At 38.9% G+C, this 24257-nt stretch overlaps 1 protein-coding gene across 8 annotated transcripts in view; it reads right to left on the bottom strand.

Moving 5' to 3' along the window:
• FHL5 (four and a half LIM domains 5) overlaps positions 1-21795 on the bottom strand; it is a 29130-nt gene extending 7335 nt beyond the window's left edge. The window contains exons 1-5 of one of the 8 annotated variants that reach the window (XM_083830622.1): positions 21368-21795; positions 21086-21232; positions 20088-20148; positions 3703-3884; positions 1140-1314 (exon numbers count right to left, since the gene is read on the bottom strand). In XM_083830622.1, the coding sequence (XP_083686748.1) occupies positions 1140-1314; positions 3703-3861 (334 nt within the window). In that variant the 5' untranslated portion in view covers positions 3862-3884; positions 20088-20148; positions 21086-21232; positions 21368-21795. Of the gene's footprint in view, positions 1-1139; positions 1315-3702; positions 3885-3959; positions 4022-4075; positions 4244-20087; positions 20149-21085; positions 21233-21367 lie in introns of those variants that run through there. The other 7 variants (XM_083830620.1, XM_083830624.1, XM_083830625.1 and 4 more) reach the window with 7 other exon arrangements.
• Between the last annotated feature and the right edge of the window lie 2462 nt (positions 21796-24257).

The raw sequence follows: 24257 nt of genomic DNA, 5'->3' as shown, positions 1-24257 counted from the left end.
TCTCAACCCTTTAGCCCTTTTCATAGTATTTTCTCCCCCTTTTTCTTTGAGGAGGGGAAGTATATTGCTACAAATACAACTGTAACCTGCAATGAAAAAGAAAATAAATTCAATAGTACCAGTACGTAGTTTTATCAACTCTACAGATTAAACCAGGACATGGGTAACCTAATATTTATATTAAGATGATAATTCTTCACAGCCTGGATCTTATTGTTTGGCGTTAATATGAAAAAAAACTCCCTGTGTTGCTGGTAAGTTTACTGATGTTCTTGGCCAGAGGTTCCCAAACTAGTAGTTATGAGGCCGTGGCACATAGCTTGCTGCTGGTATTTGGACCTGTATGTGTGATCTGTAAGAGGATGTAAGTATTGAGGGTTTCCAAAAGTTTGGGACCCACTTTCCTTGGCAGTCTACTCCATTTTGCTACATAAATTGCTGTTGCTTCTCTTAGAGGCAGCCTCTGAAGAGGCAGCTTTAAGCAGTGTCTCTGGTGCATTAGCTTTACTGGTGTGGAGGTAATGAAAGACCTAGACAAACACAATCAAAAGCTGAGACGCGGTTCAGTGGAAAGTGCAGAATTTTCAAAGTTGCTGATGTCAGGAACTAAACCCATTGTAAACACATCTGTATGTGTTTTTTAGTAAAAATGTTGATAATGATTTGAACATAAAACACCATGTTTTGACAATTAAAGCAAAATATATTTCTGAGGGAAAGAAATGGTTTATAAAGACTGTGAGCCAGGTCTGATACTCAAAGTCTTGCCAAGGCGACAGACAAAATGCAGATGTCTTGTCTAGCCCTGCACTCCTGCTAATGATCTCTGTTTGTCTACCTACACTCACAGTGGGATACACTTCCTAAGAACTGCAGGCAGAATCAAGGACTCAGCGTGAACACATCTTTTTCTATTTTGAACTCTAATATTCTTTATATGGATTCATAAGCCCTGCTAGTGCTAGACCTGAGGTGTTTGCCTTGCCTCTCTTTAATGCTGGGAGGGTACTACAAGAGAGAGGTGCAGTCACCTGCAAGCTGTTTTGAATGTCAAGGACTTTGTAGGTAGGTTATTCGAGGATGTTATTTTAATTAAAAATGCAGTTCCATTTTTCAGGAAAGGGTCCCTGTTGTCTTACCAGGCATAATGGTCTTCTGACAGTGGAAACACTTAGATGAATACTCATTAGAGTAGCATTCAGTACACAGCAAGAGCTCATCCTTTGCAGCAAATGGTTTCTCCACCAGAGAGCGACTGCATTTGGCACAGTTGAAGCACCTCTCATGCCAGTGGCGGCCTTTGTAGGCCAGATCCTTGAAGAAAGTAAGTCCATGTTAATGAAGACATTTCTTTACAGTGTTCTTTTTGCTCAGCGGGGAGTGAAAAATGCAGAACATTGCAATGGCAACTCGAAGAGATTACAGTTGCATCTGTAGAAGGTGTGCTCAAAGGTGGTGTCAGTCCTCAAAGTGTCTGTCGTATTTTGTAGGGTATTTTGTAACTCTCTTGTACAGGACATTAGGATCTGCTTTGGCACAGACAATTGAAGCAATTGTTCTTCCATGTGCAACATCAGAGCGATGTTTATATTGGAAGACCGATCATATATTTTTACAGTTGGCCTTCAAGGGAAAGCAAGTAATTAACATTTTTAATGTGCACAGGCCACCCGACAAGAAATGCATTCTCTGTAGACTTTTAAATAGAACTTCATGCATTTTTTAATGTTACTACTTTTTCTTCCAGCTGACTCTACATAACATTAAAGAAAGATCATATTATCGCAGAGAGCAAGCAATTAAAATCTCATTAATTGAGAACAAAATGATTCTTAGGAAGAGTATTAAAAAATCATTGCTTTTGTTTACACCTAATATAAGTCCTCCTAAAAAGCCGGCAGAAAGATGTTTGTTTAAGACTCAGCAGGCTTAGGAGATGAAAAAGCTAATAGTATATGTATGAGACCTCCACTAAGAATTCACAAAAAGAGCAAACACCAGATTTTATTTTTCCAAGGTTAAAAAAAAACAAGGGAAAAATGCACCACCAAAAAAAAAAAAAAACTTAAAAAATAAACCAGACCCTTCCAGGTCTCCTTTATAAATAAGAAGCACAAAAGGGCACAAAGCCAATCTCATTTTTCTAGTTTGTCAGTTCCCCACCCCTTAAAATGCTAAAATGAGAAATGAAATACATACCAGGCTTCATTTTAGGAGGTGCTGAGTGCTTACCACTTTCATTTGCTTTAGTTAGCACCCTGAACCATTTAGGAAATGGGCTAACACCCCATGGCAGCCTGAGGCAAAGAATGGGTAAGATGGAAAGGAAGAGATCCAAGCTCTAGCACCTTGGCAGAAGTGGCAAAACCAGCTGTAGGCCTCTGTGGGCCACTTTTGCTGTGGCCCTCCTTTCATGTTATCTCTGATTTATTTTTTTCTCTCGTTTTTTCCTTTCACTCAGTCAAAAGACTTTTGTTTGTTTGTTAATGATTTTTGATATCAGTGGTCTTGCCATTTAATTTTAAATTGTAAAAGTGGAGTTGTTGAGCGCAGAGTATAACTTCTCCAGGTTACCCTGACTGGAGCTGCACGTAGAAGTTTGCAACTGAAAAACACTGGTGAATGTCTGAAAACTGTCATCATCCAAATTAGCGTTTTCCTTTGACTCCTTTATGGAACTGAGCTATATTCACATAATATACTTTGAAAACCATGAAATGTGTTGACCAGGGAGACCTTCCAAGAGGCTTATTTTATTAACTTTATGGCCCAGCATTCTTTGACACCGAGGGACATGGTTTAGTGATGAGACTCAGTAGGTCAGGTTGATGGTTGGACTGGATGCTCTTGAAGGTCTTTTACATTCTAAATGATTCTATGATTCTTTTATTTCAAAAGAACATAGACAAAATGAGCATTGGGAGAATGTGAGCAGTACATTCTGAACTCAGCAAAACCAAGGTGTTTTGACAGGTTTAATTTCAAATTAAAATTAAAAAAAAAAAAAAAGTGTCTGGCAGTAAATTGAAATAAAGAGTACTGGAAACCCTGTCAAAGGCCCCAAACGAATTCATATTATTAATTAATATTCTCAGAACGGGGAGAGGTGAGAGGAAAGTAAGTACAGAAATGCTGCCATTAATGTTTTCTCTGAGAGACAAGCAAAATGGAATTAAGTTAAAATGAAAGTATATTTCACTTCCAAAAGACAGAGTGTATAAAATAAATATTATAAGCATTTCTTCTTTTCAGCTTGACATCTGTATGTCAACACCTGCAGTCAAAGTATTTTATAAAATAGTTGAAGTCAATTTTTCCAGTGCACGTCCCAGAAATTCTAAAGCTTCACTCAACCTGACCCACTGAAGTCCATCGGCACCTTGCTGTTCCTCAAACTGCGGTGAGCACCTTCTGCTGGTGAGTGAGCAGAACTGAAGGATGGAATCCAGATGTGGTCCATGCGGACACCACAGCCTTAACATATGCTTGAAGTCAATGTATGTGCAGATTTCCTCACTTAGGAAAAACCATGGAGCTTTTTTATTCTGGGAAAATAGCTCTGCTGTATACATGTGTACAACTACTGTGCTTAGGTTTCTTCATCAGCACAGGAGTTTGCAGATGGACTGATATAGAATCCATCATTAAAAAAATGGGATTTGTGTGTAATCTAAGAAAAGACCAAGGAAGTTAAATCTTTACCTTAGAATCACACTCAATAGGTTTCTTGCACTCTTCACAGGGGTTGGCAAACAGGCTGTCATAACATGTGACACAGTAAGCGTTTTCTTCCCTTAATGCATACTTCCTTCCACGAAGAGATTGCAGGCAGTAATGACAATCTGTCTGATTGCTGGTCATTCTGGTGGGGCTTTCCGGGTGATCTGTAAAGATGGAAAAATCATGTAATTGAATGAATGGCAGTTTGCTTGCCCAGATAATAAGTAATGCTGCATTACCTGTGAAAGTCAGGATAGGTGTGTTTTAGTCCTTTGCAGTGCTCTGGATTTCTAATGCTGGGCTGTTTTGTAATAAAATGGCAGTCTTTAATGACAAATAGTATATATTTTGTTACCTAAATAATGGGGAGCAAGAAGGTTACTTCAGCTTAGTTGAACGCTATTTATGCTGATAGGTCAGGTATGATGATCACGAAGGTGCTTTTGTGTTCTGTATATACAACTACCGATGTCACGAGCATTATGGATGCTGAATGGTGTGGCATGTTTTATTCAGAAATCAAGGAACTGAGGGAGAAATGAGAGTTCAAAAATTAATCAAACTGCCGTTAAAAGGCTGTAAAGAAATGTCAAGTACTTTTTGGTGTTCTCCTGGCTCTCCCTTGTCATTCCTGTCTTTCTGCTCATTCCTCTATTTTCAATGTGCTCCTCCCCACCCAAACCAACCAACCAACAAAACAGAAGGAAGACAAAGGACTCCAAGCTTTATGACTGTATTTTTGCATAATCCCAACTGTGCTGCTAATACTTGATGGCAGTGTAGGGTAATAAAAATACCCCTGGGTAGCAAAAGAGCAAAATATAAAAAGAAATAAACAAAATAAAATCCAAGCAAAATCATAACTCAAAGCAAGTTTCTTTTGTTGTTATTGGAAAAGACTGTTTTTTTCTTATATGTTTCTGTATTGCCAGGTTCCCTGTTGGCAGAGCCAAAACACTGAGATAGATGATATTTCTGTGCCAGCCAAGTGCAGGAAATACCACAAATCTATTGAGATCCAATTGTATGAGTTTCCCATCCTTTAGTTTTTCAGGCTAAAGAAGCTTGGATTAGTATCTGAACTTTAGCTGCTTATAGTTCTGTAACTGCTGAATGTTTTAAGGATTGTGGAGATGAAGACTTTTTTCAGTCATCTTGTTACTGGTTGAATTATCAGCACTTTGCTAAAATTGGGTCTTGATTCCTGGGAATGAAGGACGAAGAATCCAGAAAGTTCCCAGTGAAGCAAACCCAGAAACATCTGCTGGATTCATTGGATTGCAATCTTCATTAAACTCATCAGTGATTGTCACTGCATACAGTGCCAGCAATCATAAATTTTAGATTGAAAACAACTGGGGAAGGTCTCCTAAAATACTTACATATCAGTGACTTTGGGCAGCTGAAATCTTTTTACGCTGACTAATGGTGCAAGTTAGTTTATCTTAACCAGATGCAAGACCTGATAGCAAGGAAGAGAAGCATATTAGAAACAGGATTTGAGGGAGCACTTACCACCACAGAGCTTACATCTAATCCATTTAGAAGTCACTCATACTTGTTTTTATATATTCAATGGCTATCTTATATACATGGTTCAGCTTTAAAAAGGCAATTAACTTTTTCTGAGTTTCTGGTTTGTGAGATGTAATCCAAACTGATAGCTTCAACTATGAGAAGGAACAGTTACTGGAGGTCTCCACTGGCACTAATACATAAAACCAGGAATTTATTAATCTGTTCCTGGAGGGGCTGCAGTAAGCCTGTGGAAAAAGTGGCAGGGAGAGAGGCTATAATGCTTATCTCAGACCAAAAGTAATGACTTGTTCATTTGGCACAAGCTATGGAAAACTAGTTCCTGTAAACTGAAAATCTTTGGAGTTGAATTGATTTACTGTTTTTCTGACTGCCCTAAATCTTAGTGCTAGCCAAGACAGGGTGTAGTAAGGAAGTCAAATAATCTGTAACTCAGATCAGTGGGAAATGTGCTTTCTTAAAAATATTAAAGATGTGTTTTATGTGATATCCTTGGGATAATAGTATTTCCTTAAGATCAAAGAGAGCTTTGAGTGTGCAAAGAATGAACCAAAGTATGAGAGAAAATGACATCCATCATGCAATACATATAAAAACCAGGCACAGTACAGTAATTCCGTGTGTGATCCATACATAGTTGTCACTAAAACCAAAGTTAAATTTTGCTCATTTTCTTCTATATTGGGAAATTCTTCTAAATTTGTGGTTATAGAGACAGTCAAGAAGGAAAGTTTGTGGTTGACTGGGCTCCACGTTAAAGGTCATAGGACAGGCTTGAAACTGGGTTTCAGAGGAAATTTCATTCCTTTTTTCGTGGGAGTTAGAATCATAGAATGGTTTGGATTGGAAGGGATATTAAAGATCATTTAATTCCAACCCCTCTGTCATGGGCAGGGACACCTCCCACCAGACCAGGTTGCCCAAAGCCCCATCCAGCCTGGCCTTGAGCACCTCCAGGGATGGGGCATCCACAGCTTCTCTGGGCAACCTCTGCCAGTGCCTCACCACTCTCGTAGTAATGAATTTTTTTCTTTCCCACATCTGATCTAAATCTCCCCTCTTTTAGTTTAAAGCTGTTGCCCTTCGTCCTATCACTGCACTCCCTGATACAGTGTCCCTCCCCAGCTTTCCTGTAGGTTCTCTGTAGGTACTGGAAGGCTGCAATAAGGTCTCCCCCAGAGCCTTCTCTTCTCCAGGCTAAACAACCCCAACTCCCTCAGCCTGTCTTCATAGCAGAGGTGCTCCAGCCCCTTGATCATCCATGTGGCCCTCCTCTGGACTCATTCTAATACATACATGTCCTTCTTGTGCTGGGGTCCCTGGAGCTGAACACAGTTCTCCAGGTGGGGTCTCACAAGAGCAGAGCAGAGGGGGAGAATCACCTCCCTTGACCTGCTGGTCACACTGCTTTTGATGCAGCCCAGGATTCAGTTAGCTTTCTGGGCTGCAAGAGCACATTGATGGAATTATGTCAGTTATGAACTAGTCAGAGTTATGAAATGCCTCTGAGGATAACCCTGACCAGATTACCTTTCTGATTTCTTCTCTGTTGAATCAGTTCCTCAGCTTCCTAACAGAATTTCACCTCAGCCTAAAAGTGGTGATGGTAAAATCCTAACAGGACATGTATGACGAACTTATCTATCACTTATAGTGGGTTGTGTTGCACAAAGCTCATCAAAAAATAGCTTCAGATATGTGCAGATACATTTTTTTTGTTGTTCTAATGAATGTAATGAATGATAATAGGTTTTAACATTATTGAAAACTCTATACTGAACAATTTTGTTCAAAACATGGTTCTCTTGATTTTTTTTTCCCTAGGCCAATCTGTTCCAGGAAGCCCAGGTTATGTGTTTGCACAAGATGCACTATTCTAATAGCTAAGAACTTCCAAATCTGTAATGTAGTTATCCTCTTTAAAACCTATATGAGTATGGTAACAAAGTCCTATTACTCTTGTTTTACAGATGACAGTGGTTGCTGGAGAACATAAAAAGAGTATCCCCAAGACCAGATTCGAAGGCAGAGGTACCCTTAGGCTGCTCCTCAAGTAAAGCCCTCAAGTCCTTGAAAGTTTTCTTCAGAAAGTGTTCAGAGTTTGACCATGATGAAATAAGACCATGTTTGGATATGAAGCATAGATGGTATGGAAAAGAATGATTATTTTTTTTTTAAATCCTTAGGCAAAGGTCTGGGTAATCTCTGTGAACTGCTTTTACCCTTAGACAATACAACAAAAAAGTGAATCTCGGCTCCGCCAACTCCACTTACCCTTGCTCCAGTAAGTAAATCACGTTACAAGCACCATGTAGTTAAGTAGAATGTTTTTCCTGTGCTTTGATCCCGATCTCTAGAGAAATGTGTTTACTTTAAGTTTGCTGGAAGCTAGACTCCGTGTTTTGAAGGTCAGTTCAGAAATCTCTGGAGGTCTGGTGCTATTCACTCTCATGGAATGAAATGCTGACTCCAGCATTCCAGCTGCTCACTTGCGCCCTAGGCACAGGGAGAGACTGCCATTTCTTCATTCCTTGGGAAAAGACGATTTTGTTATCTAGATTGGAGCAAAGCTAAAGTAGAGCTGATTTTTGTGTAGATAGTAGGCACAGTTATTCGATGCCATTTGTAGCATTAGAATACTCCTAGGGGTGCAAGGATGCAAGGATTTTGCAGCTGATGTCCCTGGGGTCAGATCTGAGAATGCAGCAGCCTCATGGTATAAATTATAAAGCAGATGAAAATAAAACAACAGAGCTGGCTAGTCTGCCTACTGTTCTAACAGATTAAGGCAGAATTTAGCTACAACAAATTGGGAGAGGGACTTTCTGTAGGGTCAAATGGTTTCTTATACGACATAGAGCACTGGAAGTCTTCTAGCACAGAAAGCCATAATAAAATGGTTGCCAAGTCCACCCAAACCTGATAAATGTGGAACCATCGGGAAAGGAATGCTGGTTTTCTCACTGGATGTAAGAAGCACATCCATAATGTTAACATATCTCTTGATTTATTTTAATGTTCCCTATAGATGTGATAATACACCTTAGATTATGTAAACATAAAAAGCACAAACATTAATCCTACTTAGAGGGGAATGAATATACATATGTATGTACTTATATGCATGCATGTAAAGATATATCTTTTGCTTTGTGGTGATTTTAATGGATTATTTTGTGATCTAAATAAGGCTGCCATTAAACTGCATCATCTTTTTCATTAAGAGCATACCAGGAATGGAACAGGGCCCTCTGTTAGACTCTGAAACAGGCACAAATAAAGAAAAATGATGGCAAAATAAATTGTTGCAACAATGAAGGATAAGTAAAACAAATCTATCTATTACAAGGGTGACATTCCTGCAAGCTATTCCAGACACTTTTTTACTTTCAGTTAAGTACCTATTTTCATCTTGGAACATAGTTTTGCTTATTCACAAGTATATGCTGATTTAATTTTCCTTTTTTTTTTTTTTTTTGTGTGTGTGTGTGAAAGCTGCTGGACAATTCATCGCATACATTTACAAAATACATTAGTGACTCAAGGTTACAACTGCATTATAAAGCCAACATCATTATGAAAAAAAGTATCTAAGAATGACATTATTTTATAAATGAAAGTTTTCAGCAATGTTCTCCAAGAAACATTTCAGAGATTACAGTTTTTTATTTCTCTGCATGATTGCTACCCCCTAGAAATTTGCTACTTTATTGTGGTTAGACCTAATGTAAACCCTGACCCCTCAAAAGGAAAAGAGAACAAAAAACAACCAAACAAACAAAAACCACAAAAAACAAGGACAACTAAATGGATGTCTTATTTTCAAAACATTGGCAATACCCTTGCTTTCTCTCCTCCCTCCCTTAGAGTAACTGCAGTTTTCCTAGTGATACCCTGAAGTTATATTTGAGTGTTCAAAGATACCAGAATATTTGCTCTTATAAAAATGGGTAGAGAAGCAATAGGAACCAGGGGCATAAAGCACAAATCAAGTCAAACCATATACTTACAGGAAAGTACAGACAGATGTTAACTTTGAACAAGCTGTTTTATCTCAGTGGCGCAGCACAGTAGCTCAAAGTCGGATCCTGAAGGCATTTGAGCGGGTGCAGAGCTGTCGCTGACAAAGTCCTGGTTTCAGTAGCCAGGACAGCCGTGCTAAGCAGGGCTGTGCTGTATTGACATGACTACAGTGCTTCAAGGTCCACCAGTGGCACTGATTTGGCGGACTGTCTCAGCAAAGCAGCTCATTCAGAGGTTGATCTAGTAGTGGCACCACACTGCAGTGTGCTATGTTTATGCACCCTGTGACCATGAGTGAAAAGGACAAGAGCTCCGGCTTAACTGGGGGATTGATCATCCCAAGTATTGTGCAATTTTCTCCTTAACTGGTATTGCTGTCTGCTTTGTTTACACCATGCAAATTCAAACAGTGGTGTTAGTCAACTAAATTCTTCCTTCATCCCAGTGCAACATAGTTTACTGCTTACTCAAACTTCAAGCAAACACACCAGAGCAGTGAAAGCGCCTGGACTGAAGGTGTGCTGTCTTGCAGACGTACAGAAATTCTGTTGCAGCAGAGACATGGCTAGCCTGTGTCTCAAAGTCTCCTTGCTAGCTGCAGAGTGGGTTGTTATGGCCTTACTCCAGTGTTTCTACAGCAAGCTGGGTATTTTCCTAAATTCATCCACAGAACTTTCACAGCAGCACCCAGCTTGTCCAAAACCACTTGTACTTGCTACTGAGGTCAGCCTGAGGGATTTAGTTGGCAAAAGTCAAATTAATGGCTCTGTATGTTTCTCTCCTGAAGTGTATTCTTCCTCTACTGTGAGCTTTGCAATCGAAAGTCAAGAATTACCGTCGCATCAAGAATTACCATACCCACTGTACAGAGAAATTAGAGGTCAGAAATAAGCATATCACATGTAATAGCTGAAAGCTCTTTTTTTTTTTTTTTTTTTTTTTTACAGAAAAGTAGCTGACTACACAATTAAACCTAATGATTTGCTGTAGTGCAATTCATCTTTTAAAACAAACACTACACCGGATCCCAGCAATTCTAGTCAGAACTGGCACCATTATTGTGAATGCAGAAAGCTCAACTGCTCATCAGTATAGCTGTTCTGTAATGCTGCTCTGTGTTTAAGATGAGACAAACTGTCTGTGGAGTGCTCGGTATTGATTCAAGTCTCTCCCAGGCTGTTACTCGGGAACACAAATCCTTTCAATCTGCCCAGATTCCTGGGCATTGTCAATATCGTCAACAGCAGCCATTCAAGAAAAAAAGTAAGGTTAATACCAAGGCTTAGATTGCTGCTTTTATTTTTCTGAAATCATTCTCACCTGCACTTTTTTTTTTTTTACAGGTTTTCACAGTCTGGTACAGCCAGAACTTTGTCCAGTGTGCACTGTGGATCTCATCTCTTTATGGTTACTGTGAGATTTACAGAAAAACATGAAGCCATGAAATGTTTCAGTCAGGTACTGGTATGCCTTTTCATGTAAAATCATGGCAGTTTTCTCAATCATGCTGTATACATTTAGCCATAGAACAGATTTGAGGATTGTATCTGGCACAAAAGGGCCACGTAGAGAAGTATACCCAAATTACCTGGCGAGTTATATACTTAAAAGTCATTTAGGCAGTCTTAAAAAGATTAGCTTCAACTGCCCAAGCTCAAAAAGCAAAGCAGTCATGTATTTAGGATGTGGATGAAAAATCATTAGTGAATCCTAGGTACAACATTAAAGGAGCAAGTTTAAAGTAATTTAATTAGTGGTGTACTCCAGGAGCTGACACTGGGACCAATACCATCATTAATGACCTGGATGATGGGACAGAGTGCACCTGCAGCGAGTTTGCAGGTGACATAAAACTGGGAGGAGTGGTGGATACGCCAGATGGTCATGCTGCCATCCAGAGGAACCTTGGCAAGCTGGAGAAATGGGCTGCCAGGACTGACACGATGTTCAACGAGAAGTGCAATACCCTGCACCTGGGGAGGAACAACCCCAGGCACCAGCACATGGTGGGGGTGACCAGCTGGGAAGCAGCTCTGCAGAAAAGGGCCTGGGAGTCCTGGTAGACAACAGGTTGAACATGAGCCAGCAGTGTGCCTTTGTAGGTAAGAACAACAGCAGCAGCCTGTGGGACATTAAGAATAGCACCGTCAGCAGGTCAGGGGAGGGAATCCTTAATGTCTGCTCAGCAGAGTTGAAGCCACACCTGGAGCACTGCATCCAGTTCTGGGCTCCCCAGTGCAAGAGAGACATGGACATACTGGCAAGAGTCCAGTGAAGTGCCACAGAGATGATTGAGGCACTGGAGCCTGATGACGAAAGGCTGAGAGAGCTGGGACTGCTCAGCCTGGAGAGGAGGAGGCTGAAGTGATGTTCTATAAATGTCTACAAATACCCAAAGGGATGGCAGAGCCAGGCTCTTTTCAGCGGTGTCCAGTGCCAGGACAAGAGGCAATGGGCATAAATGGAATACAGGAGGTTTCCTCTGAACATCAGAAAACTCTATTTCACTGTGACGGTGACAGCACTGGAGGAGGTTTTCCAGGGAAGTTGTGGAGTCTCCTTCCTTGGAAATGTTCAAAACCCAACATGGTCCTGGCGAACCAGCCCTAGGGGACCCTACTTGGAGCAGGGGGCTGAGCTACATGTCCCTTCCCACCTCAACCATTCTGTGGTGGAAAACAGAAAGGTTTATCACTGCCGAATGATAAAAGAGGCTGGGTGAAACAGTCCGCAAAGCCTGTGTTCCCTTATGAGCATTTGGGCAGGAGCGGGGTCATTCCCATATCAGGAATAAAGGTCTCCTGTAAGGTCACTGTTGTGATTCCATGCATAAGCCAGCCATGCACGTAGTCTAAACACATGAGAAATGTGATTGCTTTCAGATGGAATATTTACATGCTCAAAGCTGAATGCATGTTTAGGGCTTTGCTGTCTGTATCCTTGAAGCATAGATTTTGAAAGATATTTTCAAGGATAAGCAAGAAATGGGATTTTTAAAAGTATAGGAGCAATTAGGTTCTTCATTACCACTAATGTCAATGTTTCCTAATATTTCAAATCTGATAAACACAGTCTGTAAATCTTTCTCAATTAAAATACAGTCAGTGGAATTGCACAAATTTGGTTACAGAGGAAACAGCAAATGAAACTTGTGATTCTAAACGATTTCTGTCAAAACAAACAAACAAAAAAAACAGAAACAAAAACCATTTTTCAGTAGATCCAGCATTTCTGCAGGGAAAAATCACTTCCAGCATTGTCAAGTCCCAGCCATGTGTGAAATTAAGAGAGACTGATATTACTTCGTATTGTCACTGAGTGTGAAATGTGATCAACATATCCTTTGTCAACCAGCCTGATATTTAGATGTGAGTATGGCCCAAAACCTTGGCCCTTTTTGGTGGAAAGGAGTTACTGGCTTGTCTGTGGTATCTGGTTTACCACAGTAAAGAAGATTTTGTTACTTTGGTTGTTGCAGGCAGATGCAAGAAAAAAACTCCTTTTCTTCACCAGTAATTTTAAATTTCAGCTGATGTTAGTATAGACGAGGCTACAGAAGAGATGTGGAGGTCTGGATGCCTTCAGTCATCTCGACTATTTTGACAGCTTGGCTCAAAAAGAAATGTAGGCTGAGCTCCATTGCTCAGCCTCTGCCCTGTATGGTACGATAAGGAATAAAGGACTGACACCTATATTAAACATAGTCCGTACTAGAACTCAGGAGGAGAAGCAGATCTAAAAATAATTTTGTGATGCTAAATGACTATAGGGGTACTTATCTTTTTCAGTTCAGCAGGCAAAAATATCCTAAGGAAGATGCAAGAAACCCTGCATGAGGCAACAACCTGCTCATGAGGAAAGTTTCCTAATCCCTTTTAGAGGTTTAAATTCATGCTCTGAAACCTGAGCATTTATAAGCTTCCAAAACCAATATAAATTAAGAGGTTATTGCATCAGGATATTTTTAGAAGAAAAAAGGAGTTTTGCAGAAAGCTTATTTGAAAATGCTCTGTTTTTTTTTTAATTATCTTTTTAATTTTGATGTATTTTAGTAGAAAATATTTGTGAATAAAAAAAAACTTAATGGAAAATGTCAGTTTGATTTAGAAAAGTAAGATTCACAAAAGTGAAATCTGAAAAAGATATTGGTCTAAAATTAACCTTAAATTCTCAACAGAAAATCTTTTAGTAAAAGCTTACTTTTTGACTTCTGATAGAGAGTTGAATATTTCACTGGGAGAAACAATTTTATAGCTAGATGTATGTTTTATTCTAGGAAAAAAAGATGGGAATCTGAGTTAGAGTCATCTCAGTTTGAGATAAGAAATTCGGTGGCAAAAGGACTATCGTGCTGGGTGACAGTTTCTTCAATTAAAATGGTGGAAAGGTAGAGAATAACATATTGTACTTGAATGGAAATATTAATGTATTTTCCTTCTATCAACCCACAACCCAGCAAGCACTAAATGTCTTTGAAAGAGAAAAAGGAACGTTAATAATTTGGGGCTGAAATGGTCAGGATAAGAACTGAGGTCACAGGTGATCTCCGGCAGTGAATACAAATTCTCCCCAGCTTTTCAGCCTGGCTTTTTCCAGTCCCCTTTCCTGCCTCCACTCTCACCTAAAATCCCCTAATTGTGGAAAGTACTTTAAAAGTGCTTGAATAAAAAGAGCATGGAAGTTACAAATAGAGAATTGCGTTGAAGTGCTGATCCAAGACTTTTGCCAGTGAATTCATCTGCAGCGTGCAAATGAGAGCAGCACTTCTTACTGAACGCTGCTAGAAGTGGGTCTGCACACCGAGATACCCCACCCAACTCCCCTGTATACAATGCAATGAAGCCAAAAGTCCATCAAGAAAACGGCAACATCTTAGCAATACACTAACAATACTGGGCAGGAACACATCTACCTGAAAACACAACAGGCTTGTCTTCAGGACGGAAAGCTTTCCTGGGGAAAGCAATAGCTGTAGGCAATGATGCCTGTGCTTCACAGGGAGTGGAGTTGCTCATAAAACGAAACAGCTTACAAGAGGTAACAGAGCTTCAGTAGTCAACGCTGATGCTGATTTCAGCCTTCAAGATCTTAATAAGAAATAGGCTACGTCTTTTCTCTGCAGATGCATCAGCTGCAGACTGGATTTCCCCCACCCTCACGTTTTAGTTCAGGGACAGAAGGGAGGATGGAGAGTGCTGTGTACTGTGAGACCATGGACACCACATGAATTAAAATCCTTGTGAAAGAGTAATGACAATTCACTACTTACTACAACTTTATCTACCTGGGTTCTTTAAAAGCTGGTGACCTACTTTAGGAATGCTTTAAGAAATAAAACGAGCAATAAGAAAAAGATGAGCAACAGCAGCAGATATGTTTTAAAGCAAGCTAAAATTTGAAAGGGTTTTCATTACTCCTTTTTTTTTTTTTTTTAAAAAAAAAAAGACCTCCTTCCTCCAAAACCAAACATAAAACCCCCAAGTGGTAACACAGCATCTGCTGCAGCAGCATAGCCTTTTACTTTTCTCTCCCAAAAGCACTGGGCCAACCTGACCTAGTTTTCTGAGGAAAAAATAAACTGAGCTGCAGCACTTTTGTAATAAAAATACGAAACCTTATTGAAATGAAACAAATCTAAGGATTTCTGATCTCAGCTCTGTTAAAAGATTGTTATGAGTTAGGTAGCATTATAGCTTAGGAAGAGCAAAGGCTACTGGTAAGGAGTATCAGTACATATCTAATTGAGAGAGTTGAGATCCCTACCTCAATTTCATTCTTCCCGAGTTATTTATATTTTTAGGACCAGTGAACAGCCAGTTTTGTTGGGGCTCCATCAGTTTTGGCTGTCACCTTATTACTAAACTTTACACTGAAAACAGAAATGACCTGGTTCTGCAGACAGACTCGGGGCTGCTATGATTCAATCTGTGAAGCCACTGCTGGGCACAGTCTAAGAAATTCCAGCAGCAACAAATGTAGCATCTGCAGCCTCCCTTCATGTTACATGGGAGCTGTTGTGGGTGACCATTGAGAAGGAATGGGCAAGTACATTGAGTACAGCCACTGGTAGCCTCACCAGAAAGTGAGGGCTTTTACTGATAACTAACACGCAGTGTCTCAATTGTAACGAGAAGTTAGCTTGTACTGCTAACCATGTGCTCTAGCAGTAACAATCCTCTATAACTGCAAACTCTTTGGAAAGCAGGGATGCAATAAACACACAGTCTGGTTAAAATGCGTATGTTGCATCTGCTAGGTGGATAGGTGATAAAAGATCTAATCTGTTAGAGAAAACCTGAAAGATGCGGTACTCTTTGCATTCTGATGCTTTTGCAGCAATGAATTGTTTACAGAATGTAATTGAGACGGGGGTAAGAAATGTTGCCAGGAAAACACAATGTGAATGGTCTTAAGTAGACTTATTTGACTTCCTCTCTTTCCCCTAAGGGTTACGTGAACGTGTGGTTTGTCTTCTCTTAGAACAGGACCCTTAAAACACTTACATATGTATGCAATTTAACATAGCCGAACAATTTCCCTCAATTTATGGATGTTAAATTAGGTGATTTAATATACACTAGATTAGTTTTTTAACTCTGCATTGGTGATCTCGTATCTACTGGGCACAATTCACTTACAAACTCTGAACGTTTGCACCAAGGTTGCAAAAAAAAAACAACTAGCACAACATGGTTGCATGTGCATTTCACTGAAGATCTGGAATTATGGCATAGTAACTTCTTGTTTTTATTCTCTGCCCTGTATTTGTTTTAAACATACTGTAAAGCTGGAAAACCAAATAGTTATCTATGCAGATGAATCAAGTGCAGGCTGCCGCTGTTAGGATTCTAGGAAAAAAAAGATAAAATATTTGGATCTATGACATTCACTGTAAACCAGCATATTTCATTCCAACACAGTAAAAGGGTAAATGACATTCACTGTAAACCAGCACATTTCATTCCAACACAGCAAAAGGGTAAATGACTCTTAGTGTAAAAACTCCTTTCTAGAAGACAGCTCACTGCAGGCCTTTCAAGGCAGTGAACCCCTTCAGGAATGGAGTGGCTGATAGAAAGAGCTGGGAGCAGAGATCTGTGACTTCTTGTTCTTCCTTTAGCAGGGAGGAAAAATAAAGGAGTGTTTCTAGGACTGAGTATAGATTAATATAAAAGTATTTTTTATATGTGGTTTTGTGAATTAGACATTAACCAGAGTAAAAATATTAATTGAAGATTTCTTGAATCTTGAGCAGTTGAGTAGATAACATCTTGCCAAACAAGATAAGAGTATCATGGCATCAACTCTGTTTTAACTTCAGTTCTTATATGCTGTGAGCAGCACCACTGACCAGTCCTCAGAAATTCTCAGCTCTGGGTTTTGTTCATGCCCTGCCAGTGACTGCTGTATGATCTTTCTCATGTACCCGAAATCTGCGTGCCTCTTTCTTTACCTGTTCTGCCCACTTAAGAGATAAGGTCTTCAGAACAGTTATGTGACTGGGTATCCTAACATTTCCCTTAAGCCTTAAAATCTCTGTGCCAGACATTAGACATATTTCTTTTTATTTTAACATAGTCTATCTTCCTAAAAGTGGCAATGATTTAAAATTAGACCCAGAAATGAATAGATCTTGGTATTCTGTCTTTCTTTATTATGATGTGAGGTTACTGACCTTTCAGTTACTGCTCTGCTGGGAGTTTTGTAATGTCCTGGCATGTGAAAAGGTCTTTTTTTTTTTTTTTTGGCACTATGACTTTCACAGTGGATTTCTTTCTGTGATTACAAATACGTGCTATCTTAAAGCTGGTTCCAGCGTGGGATTGCCCTACTTTGATTGAAGGAAAATTAAAACTAAAGATTATCTGAACACCTCAGACAGCCAACATTTGACTCAGATGAATTACAAGGAATAAAAACCATCAGTTAATTCTCAGACTGCTGGAGGAAACTTAGTAAGAATGAAGAAATTCCTTTCTAACATATAGGAACATTTTAAGAACAAGGATATTGTGGAATAATAAGTCCATTGAAACCATTTAAGTCTATTCAAGTGATAACGTAAAGCCTGATACCAAGCAATAGCAAAGCAACCATGAACCTGGAATGGAAACTACCTGTTTCAATAGGGGATGTTGCTCAGAGTCCCTAACTGACCAGCTGTGGGGGTTGAGGCTGCTTTGCTCTGAGAGGGGCAGAGTGACAAGAATTAGCAGGAACTGTTAACAAACAAATACAGGTCAAGCTTTTTTTACTAAATTACAATGAAATTGGTAAATGTTTTCAGTAAAAAGTGCAAGACAATGATTAAATACATCTAAAAGTTCCGTTCCTGCATTAAAAAGACAAAACACCCCCCCAACATTTTGAGCTTTTAATTTGAAATATTTCTCAATGCTCTTCATTTCCAAATTAAACAGACTCTCAGCTCATCAGCATTAAACAGTTTTCCTCTAATCTTTTCCTTTTTTCGCATGCAAATAGCGCCCCAAATCCAGATACTCACAAAACTCTAATTATGCCACAATTTCACATTATAATACATAAATGAATTATGTTGTGGTTGAATTAGAAATTTGCAGAGCTCACTTGTGGAAGACTGGGCTACTGGTTATACATTTATAACCTAATAGAGTTCTGGGCTTCTGACAAATAGAATTATAAGCTAATACACTGAGGTATTTTACAGTCTTCCTTTCAAAGATTTCAGAATGATTTTCTGATGATAATAAAGCAACCCCAAAACACAGTTGTGAGATCCTTGTCTACAGAAAAGGTTAATGCTTGTCCAGGTAGAGGAATTGGCTTGCTCAAGGTCAGAGCTCAGACCTGGAGGAGTGGGAAGACAAGCATCCAGTCATTACGGCTTTGCCACTTGGTGGGTCTGCTCATTAGGCTGTAGGCATGGCACTGGCCCAGAGTAGTTAAAAGCACTGTACAAAGGTTGCCAGGTGGTCAGCCTCCAGTGCTACAGGTAAAAGGCACTTCTAAAATTAGCTGAAGCAATAAAATATTCCAGTTGTGAAGATTACAATTGTCCTTAAGGACTCTGAGGTTATGATTAATATTCTTACACAATTGGTTGAGAGAGTTCCTGGTTATTAAGGCTGTTTCCAGTCAATAAACATGGTTTTGGACTCATTTTTTTCCTCCCTGAAGTAATAAACCCAGTTCCACATATAAGGAACTGAGGCACAGAATATCTTGCTGAAAGTGGCTCTGGGCTGAGTTGTGGCCTCCCACGTGTGTTCTGCCCACAGTTATGTCACGCTCTGTCACCAGCATCCCTCCTTCTATCAATTCTGTTATCTGCATACAAAGACAGGTATAGGAAAATGGGCATTGTTCTGAGTCTTAAGAGCATCTAAGTGTGAGGCCAGCAATGAACCAGAGCAGCCTGTTTAGATCCCTTAACCATAATATTTTGAGATGTGCAAGAATTTACCAGTCCTCATATATGGACCTAGAACAAATTCAAACTCGAAGGCAACCATGACTGAGAAGGAAAGTAACCTACTAGCATGAATGAAGTAAAACCAGAAAAACCCGCTCAGTCTGAGAAAGGGAAACAAGAAGGGATAGTTGACTTATGCTGTTCAATATCAGAGGAAAATGGGGATATTCACAAAAGCAAACCTAAGCCTACTGAGGCTAATTCACAAGACACTTTTTATAGGTAAAGGAGAGAGAAAAATTCCTCTCCAGGGTGATTCCTAGCAGAAGCTTAATTTAGCTGTTATTATAGAGGCAACCAAGGGAAATTAGTTAGCCTTTGTAATAGTTTTGTCCCTCATTGTATTTCTGTTACATAAAATTATGTCATGGAGTTTTATTAACTTATTTTTAGTATGTTAGTTCAGTGTTTTGGAGTAACGTCAGTGCATTTCTACAAAACTGCCCTTATTTCATCCCCCTTACATTTTACTGGAAAATATAAGCATATGACATTAGAAGTTCACAGCCTCCTAACTAGAACTGCGCAACCTGTTCCCAGAAGAGTGAATTCCTCTGCAGGAGCAGAAATGGAGCATTTCATCATTCCAGTTTCTGAACTTTGGGCTCTGGAGGTTTTAATAGAAAAGTTGAGCTGGAAATCATTAATTTTATGAACATCCTAGAATTAGACATAAGACATCATCTTACCTTTAACTGGCGGGGAAACATGCAGAAAATCTTAGTTTTATTCCCTATATAATCTAAAAGCCTGAACTAAGTCTAGAGCTTGTGTAGTTGTCAGGAGGACCACTCATTTGAACAGGGTCAGGATTTCACCCTCTGAGTTTAGGGTTGAGATTAGTAAGTATGCTGGTTAAGATTTTCACATTTCTTTCTGTCTGTCCATGGTTAGGCAACACTGATTTAATTATTTTTTTTCTTAAAAACTCAAAATTTAAAAAAAAATGGTTTGCAGAAAGCTGGGATTATTGGTATATGGCCCATAGAATCTACATTTTACCAAGTCAGCCAAACGCACACACTTAGCAAAATATGATTGCCTGCAAATAACCCGGAGATACCACAGGTCACAATAGATCAGAATCTCTTTCAAGCAGCTTCTGCTTTCATGTTGCTGTAATTTTGCAAGACAATTAGTATGTCATCTTAGGTTTCTACCAGTTACACAACTTTGAATCAAAGTGACTTTTGTGGCACTGCAATCAAATTGCATGGCAAGACCATCAGCAATCTCTTATAACATTAACACATTAAATACATTCTGTTTTGTTCAAATACTCTAGAAATGTCAATTCATCACAGAAATAGAAGAAAAAATGGGTGAAAATGTTAAAGAAAAACAACAGAGGCACCTGAAACTGGTTTTCTAAATAAAAGTCCTCATGTCCAGGTCCAGGTATAAAAACAGAACTTCTGAAAACAGAGACAGTTAAAGAAAAATATTTTCAACATTGGTATTATTGAAATATTTTAATTCAGTTCTGATAGTTTCATCCAAATTTAATTTTGACCCCATTATTCAAAAAAAATTGCCGCTGTGAAATCAGGTATCAGTACAATTAATATATGTAGACTTTAAGGAATATTTCCACCCCATTACCCATATTTCTTTTTTAATTCTGCAGTATAGTACACATTTCCAGAAAAAATACAGCAAGCAGTGGCATAGCCTTTCAATTCCACTCTCTTCAAATTCCAAACCAAGATTATGTTCATAAAAATATGACAGACTGAAGATAAAATAAGTTATATAGAATTGCAAGATACTACTTGATTTCTGTAACAAGCCAAAATATTTCTGTAAGTACCAGCTTGGAAACTGATTTTACTTCAAAGAAAATGCAAGAACAATCAATATTAGGCGATGATATTGTTTGTGACTAGAAACAAGTGACTTTTCTGAAAAGGCATTATTTAGAAAGTTTTCTTGCAATAGCAAATAGCTATGAAAGCTTGCTAAGAGATGAGAATGATGATTCAAATGTCACAGGAAACAGCACACTTTTTGTTGGCTTGTTTTGTGGAGTAAACAAAATTAATCCTCATCTCATTACAAAGGGAACCACAGACAATCTTCCCCTATGTTAATGTGAGCCAATTCATAAAATGAAAACTATTGCATCTGAAAAAAGTGTGGCATCTCTTTCAGTACACAGATATTTTTTTTTTTAATACGCATAGAATTCTGCATACAATTTAAAGAAGCAGTATCCATGTGAATTAGTAGTTCTGTGTCTGAAGAAAAATACTTCTGTTTCATTTCTCAAAAAGGTAAATTAGTTACCTTGTACAGTACCACATCTAAGCGTTGTCATATAAAGGAATAATGGAAAAGAACCTCAATACTCACATTTGGTTTTAAGTTGCTTCTCCTGGTAACTTGTGCAGCAAAATGAAGAAGAAATAATTACACGTCTGCACAGAAACAAGCATTCATCAAGTCCAAAAGAAACAGAACACTTTGCCAGAGCTATTTGAGGGTCCCATCAGAATTTGGCTGGATGGAAGAAGGCTGAGGGTCAGTTTGTTTCCCTGAGACCTCATGACATGCAAATAGCTAGCTGCCTCACCACTTAATCAAATCTTTTTTTTTTTTTTTTACATACTCTGTTTACAAATGACAAATACATACCGTGTAGGAGGTTCTTAAAGGAACGTATTTCAGACAGTTGTCAAAAAGGAAAAAGGCACTTCTGTTAAAAAAATCAAGAATTAAACCCCCTAATCCGCCAACTGTTTAGCAGAAAGTGAAGATACGGATCATCGTTCATCTCCGGCTATGCTGTGGTCCACGCAGAATGAATCCAACAGCCCTCACTTGGGCTTGTAATTCAGAAAAGAAACAGAAAAATCGTGATTACTAACGTATGACTGCTGCGTACAGGAAATGGGCGGGGGGGAGCAGGGAGAAAGACTTCTCCAATTAAAGGAAAGATTTTTTGGGGACCGAGTTGAATTCCTCTAACACTACTAAAGCAATTTCTGGGCTGGAACAACTCGCCTCTCCTCCAGCACGCAGGAAGTTGTGCATACGGCATTACCATTCGTGGTAGGAATGGCCTCGTCGAGGCTATCCCTCAATATGTCTCAGTTCTGGCCTACTTCAACTTGCAGCCATCTCTTTTTGTTTGGACACAGGAGGGGCCAGCTAAGTTTTGCAGACAGTCTACTGCATGCACGAAGCACACAGAAGAGCTTGTAAGCAAAGTACTGCATCAGGCTCTGTGCAGCACTTTAATCAATTTTAGCTGCAAGTAAGCATATTGTGTCGATTTAAAAGAGCAGGCTGAAGCTAAGCAGAGTGAAAAAAAAGGATGGCTGCTTGTGGTATGAACTACTATTGACCTCCAGGCAGATTTTCCACCGCCAAGAGCCAATGCATCTGAATCATTTAGTCTATAATGTCAAGTGGGTGGGACCTGCTTCATATCACAGGCAGAAGAAAGAAGGAAGCATTTAAACGTTAAAGATGTATTATGTTCTTTGATAAACTGGCAAATCTGGACAACGCGTTCTGGAGGTTATCTGTGCCTGGGTAGTATCTTGCAATTACGACTGATCATTTGATTGTTATTGTCGAAAATTCATCATTTCTATTTGTGGCTGACTGGTTTGTTAAAACTCTGCACACATTTATTTGTCTTCCAGTCAAATTGGATTGAACTTTTACCTCCTACTGTACAAACTATAAGCTTTATTTATATTGAGCACTTCAATGCTTATTTTTCAAGCTTGCAATTTTTGTAGATTGAGAAGGAAGACAGCAAGTTAGGCCTGAATGCATGTCCAAAAGGAGAATCACGAAGTTTCCTCTTGCCTTTACTACCAAAAAGAAAAAAAAATCTGAAAGTACAATTTTTGATCAAGTACATTTTGAAACCCACAAGTATGAGCAAGACAAAAATATTATCCAAACTGATCTGTCAAAAGACCTAATGACACTTATAAATAGTTCCAACACAGAAGGTTCTTTCCAGAAAGCACGAAAAGCACAGGAACCTCCTCTAGCCATATTATCTTCCTTAAAACTTCAAAGACCATCCTTTTCAAATTTTTCTAGTCGGAGAGATAATTGCTGTATTAATAGAAGTCTTGCTAAGAGAAGCTCTTAGAAGAAAGTATTTTTGCCAACAGGTGCAAATTGAATACAACAGAACAAAAATTCTGCTTTTTCGTATCTCAGTAAGATGATGTCTCATACAGATCTCACATCTTTTCCTGAACTTCCTGAAACAGAAAGCAGCTTATTTTGTTGACCCCAGATGCAATCTGTCTTGACCTAGCTTCCTCTTCACATTGAGGATTTAGGAGTTCATAAACCAAATGATGTTTCTCTTTAAAAATCTCAAGTTGCTCTTCCCATCTCAATTTAAAAAACAAAACAAACAAAAAAACCAAGATATAATTCCTTGCTTAAATATTTAAGCATTCCTAAAAAAAAACATTATCAAATTATTTATTGTTTTCCTGAGAAAACATCTTTGCCTTTTACTGAATATGCTATTATTTGGGCCAGCAGAGAGAAGGAATCCTGCTCTCACAAGTATCCTGTTTATCCCAAAGCTTCAGATCATTACCATTTTTTATGTTTAAAGTACAACCATCATTCAAAATGTTTGAGTAGCATGTATTTGGAGGCTCCAGAAATACCCAAGGGAAAAATCACTACATGCATTACGCTTATACTCCTCCCTAGGCAACCCCTTTTGGCCGCCACTGGAGAAACGATATTAGACTACACAGACATTTGATCTGACCCAGTACAACCACTCTTGTGTTTTCTGTGTAAGTACTAAACTTCCTACTCCAACAACAGTAACAACAAATCTACCCAGTTCTGTAGGAATTTCCATTTTCCTGGCCTAAGGAAATATAACTGCTATTTAAATAAGGGAAATCACAGAGCAGTATTTCAGAAGAAGCCTATTCAAAGACCCTAAAAAGCCTGTAGTTTATCTGAGCAAGCTGTTAAAATGCATTAATCCAGACAACAACCCCCAAATATTAACTATTATTTGGAAACTTGTGCCAATTTTTGTTTCAAAGATGCTGCAAACCAAGAGAACAGGAAAGAAGGCTGCGAGTTCCCACAGAGCACCAGTTCACTTATTCCCAGCAGACCTGAAATAACCTGAAATAACCAGCTACAAAAGTCACAATTTGCCACTTAGTAATGGGGAAAAGAAAGGCTACTGCTGAGAAAGATATTTTTCCACCTACAGTTAATGCACCTACTCTAATTTGCTGAGAGCAGCAAACGAGACCATGAAAAGCCTGTTTATAAATGTTTGTACATATGTACATGTATTCACAGGAGCTATAATGGTGGTGTTTAAGGTGAAGGACACAAGAGGCTTACACTAAATACTTAAAGCCAAAGTAACAGTGTTGATTTGTATATTGTGCATCGCCTTTCATTTCCCTAGATATGCCAATAGGCACTTCTGTTTTGTGAACGGAATCTCTATGACAAGAATACTCTTACACTCACATACACAGAACCATAGAGTCGTTAAGGTTGG

Source organism: Anser anser (assembly GCF_964211835.1).
Source record: "Anser anser genome assembly, chromosome: 3".
In the NCBI taxonomy this organism is placed as follows: Eukaryota; Metazoa; Chordata; class Aves; order Anseriformes; family Anatidae; genus Anser; species Anser anser.
This window is presented reverse-complemented; position numbering and strand designations above follow the sequence as displayed.